Source organism: Ursus maritimus, unplaced genomic scaffold, assembly GCF_017311325.1.
Source record: "Ursus maritimus isolate PB19 unplaced genomic scaffold, ASM1731132v1 scaffold_27, whole genome shotgun sequence".
Taxonomy (NCBI): Eukaryota; Metazoa; Chordata; class Mammalia; order Carnivora; family Ursidae; genus Ursus; species Ursus maritimus.
In genome coordinates, this window is record NW_024425230.1 from 38,687,769 (window position 1) to 38,689,543 (window position 1,775).

The window sequence follows — 1,775 nt, forward strand, 5'->3', positions numbered from 1 at the left end:
CCCCCCCCCCCCCCCCCCCCCCCCCCCCCCGTCTGGGCCACACGTCTGGTCCTGCAGCCTGGGCGGCAACAGAGTGACCCCATGCACACCTGGATATAGGCCTCCAAGCCCTGCCGCCGCTGCTCCAATCCTCTGGTCCTCCAGTTAGGCAGGCGTTTTGAGGGGAAGTCGGGCACTTTGTACAGTTTCTTGATCTGCCAGGAGGCACCGCGGTGCCGTCACAGCATCTGATTGAGCCCTCAAGCTCACTGCCCCCAAGAGTCTCTCCCAGTCCTCCCGCCCCCCACCTCCAGACTTCAGACTCTACGCTGGGGCAGACCTTAGTGAGTGATGGTTGGGAAGGGGGCGAGAGAGACCCCAGCCTGCCCACCCCCAACGCCCGAGGGCGGGCCGGCCACGCGTTGGCATCGACAGTACAGGCTGGGCCCTGCCCCTGTGCGTCCACCCCAAAGCCCGCAGGGAGGTCTGTGCCCAGGACCGGAGCCCTCCAGGGTCTGGGGCGATAATGGGGGTGGCAGAGGATGGGGCCGCAGTTCGTCCGCCCGTCTCCCAGGAGCTGGGCAGGAGCCGGGCCAGGGTCGGTCGGTCGGCGGCGCAGCCTCACCCGCTTGTGCAGCGCGTGGAACTCGCTGTAGCGCCTCTGCACGGTGTGCCTGCGCCGGCGGCACAGCACTTCCACTCGGAACACCTGGCGGGCGCGGGCGGGCGGCCAGGTGCGCGTGAGGCCCCGCAGGAGGGCTCAGCAGGACCCGCGCCCGCGACGCGCCCACCCTCCCGCGCTCAAAGGCACAAAGCGGCCTGGGAGCCCCGCCAATCTCCGGGGACACTCCCACGCTCCCCACACACTTGGGGAGATGGGGAGGACGGACCCGCTTCTCAGCTCCGTGCAGTCCCTCGTGAACCCGGACCGTGGTCCCCGGAGCTGGCAAATCCAAGGAGCCCGAGAGCCTCGGCAGGCGGTCTCCGGCCGGCCTGACCCGCCGGGCTCCGATGCTCCAGCCTGGGCGCGGGATCCCCACTGCGCTCGGCGCGGGGAAATCCGGCGGGTCCCGTGCCCCTTCCCAGCCAGTGTCTCCGCTCACCATGTGGCCTTTCTCTGGGCTCTGCCTGGGATCCTCGGGCCCCACCGACGGGATGTGAACTTCCAGCATCCGCACCCCGGCTCCAGCCCCTCCGAGCGCCGCGCTCCGAGCTAGACCTCTCTCAGCTCAGACCACAGACCCCAGCGGGCCCGGGCCCGCAGGCCCCGCCCCAATTTGGCCCCGCCCCGGGCGTTCCCCCGCGCCGCCGGGTCCTGCGAGGGGCAGATTAGGCAGCGCGCGGGGAGCCGGGGGCGGAGTACCGCCCCCCGCAACCCCCCCCCAGCCTAGCGGGCCGCACGTGGAGACCCTTCTGCGGACAGTCATCCGTCCGTCAGCATTTACTGAGTACCCGCTGACTGCCAGGAATGCAGATGAGCCCAAATCTCACCTGCTCTTTATGGAGCGCCTAGTAAGGACTAGGGTCTGTGGGCGCTGGATAGGGACGGAGGCAGGGCCCAGACCTCGGCGCCTACCTTGGGGCCAACCAACGGTGTCTGCCTTCCTCACACCCATCTCTGGGACCAGACTGCCCCATCCCCTTCCTTCCATCTTTCACCGGGACCCTGGGAGCGCAGCCACACCTGGAGAGGGCTTCGACAATCTGGCTCTGATGTCCGCCTCTCCCAGCATCCACAAGCCCCTTCATTCATTTGCTTTTTTCATCCATGCATTTATCTTTCAGCCCCAACCTGC

General features: G+C 68.5%; 1 protein-coding gene across 3 annotated transcripts in view; it reads right to left on the reverse strand.

Moving 5' to 3' along the window:
- The window catches only part of SNX22 (sorting nexin 22), a 3,800-nt gene extending 2,530 nt beyond the window's left edge, over positions 1-1,270 (reverse strand). The window contains exons 1-3 of one of the 3 annotated variants that reach the window (XM_040643127.1): positions 1,083-1,270; positions 605-688; positions 90-194 (exon numbers count right to left, since the gene is read on the reverse strand). In XM_040643127.1, the coding sequence (XP_040499061.1) occupies positions 90-194; positions 605-688; positions 1,083-1,151 (258 nt within the window). In that variant the 5' untranslated portion in view covers positions 1,152-1,270. The remainder of the gene's footprint in view (positions 1-89; positions 195-604; positions 689-1,082) is intronic. The other 2 variants (XM_040643128.1, XM_040643129.1) reach the window with 2 other exon arrangements.
- Between the last annotated feature and the right edge of the window lie 505 nt (positions 1,271-1,775).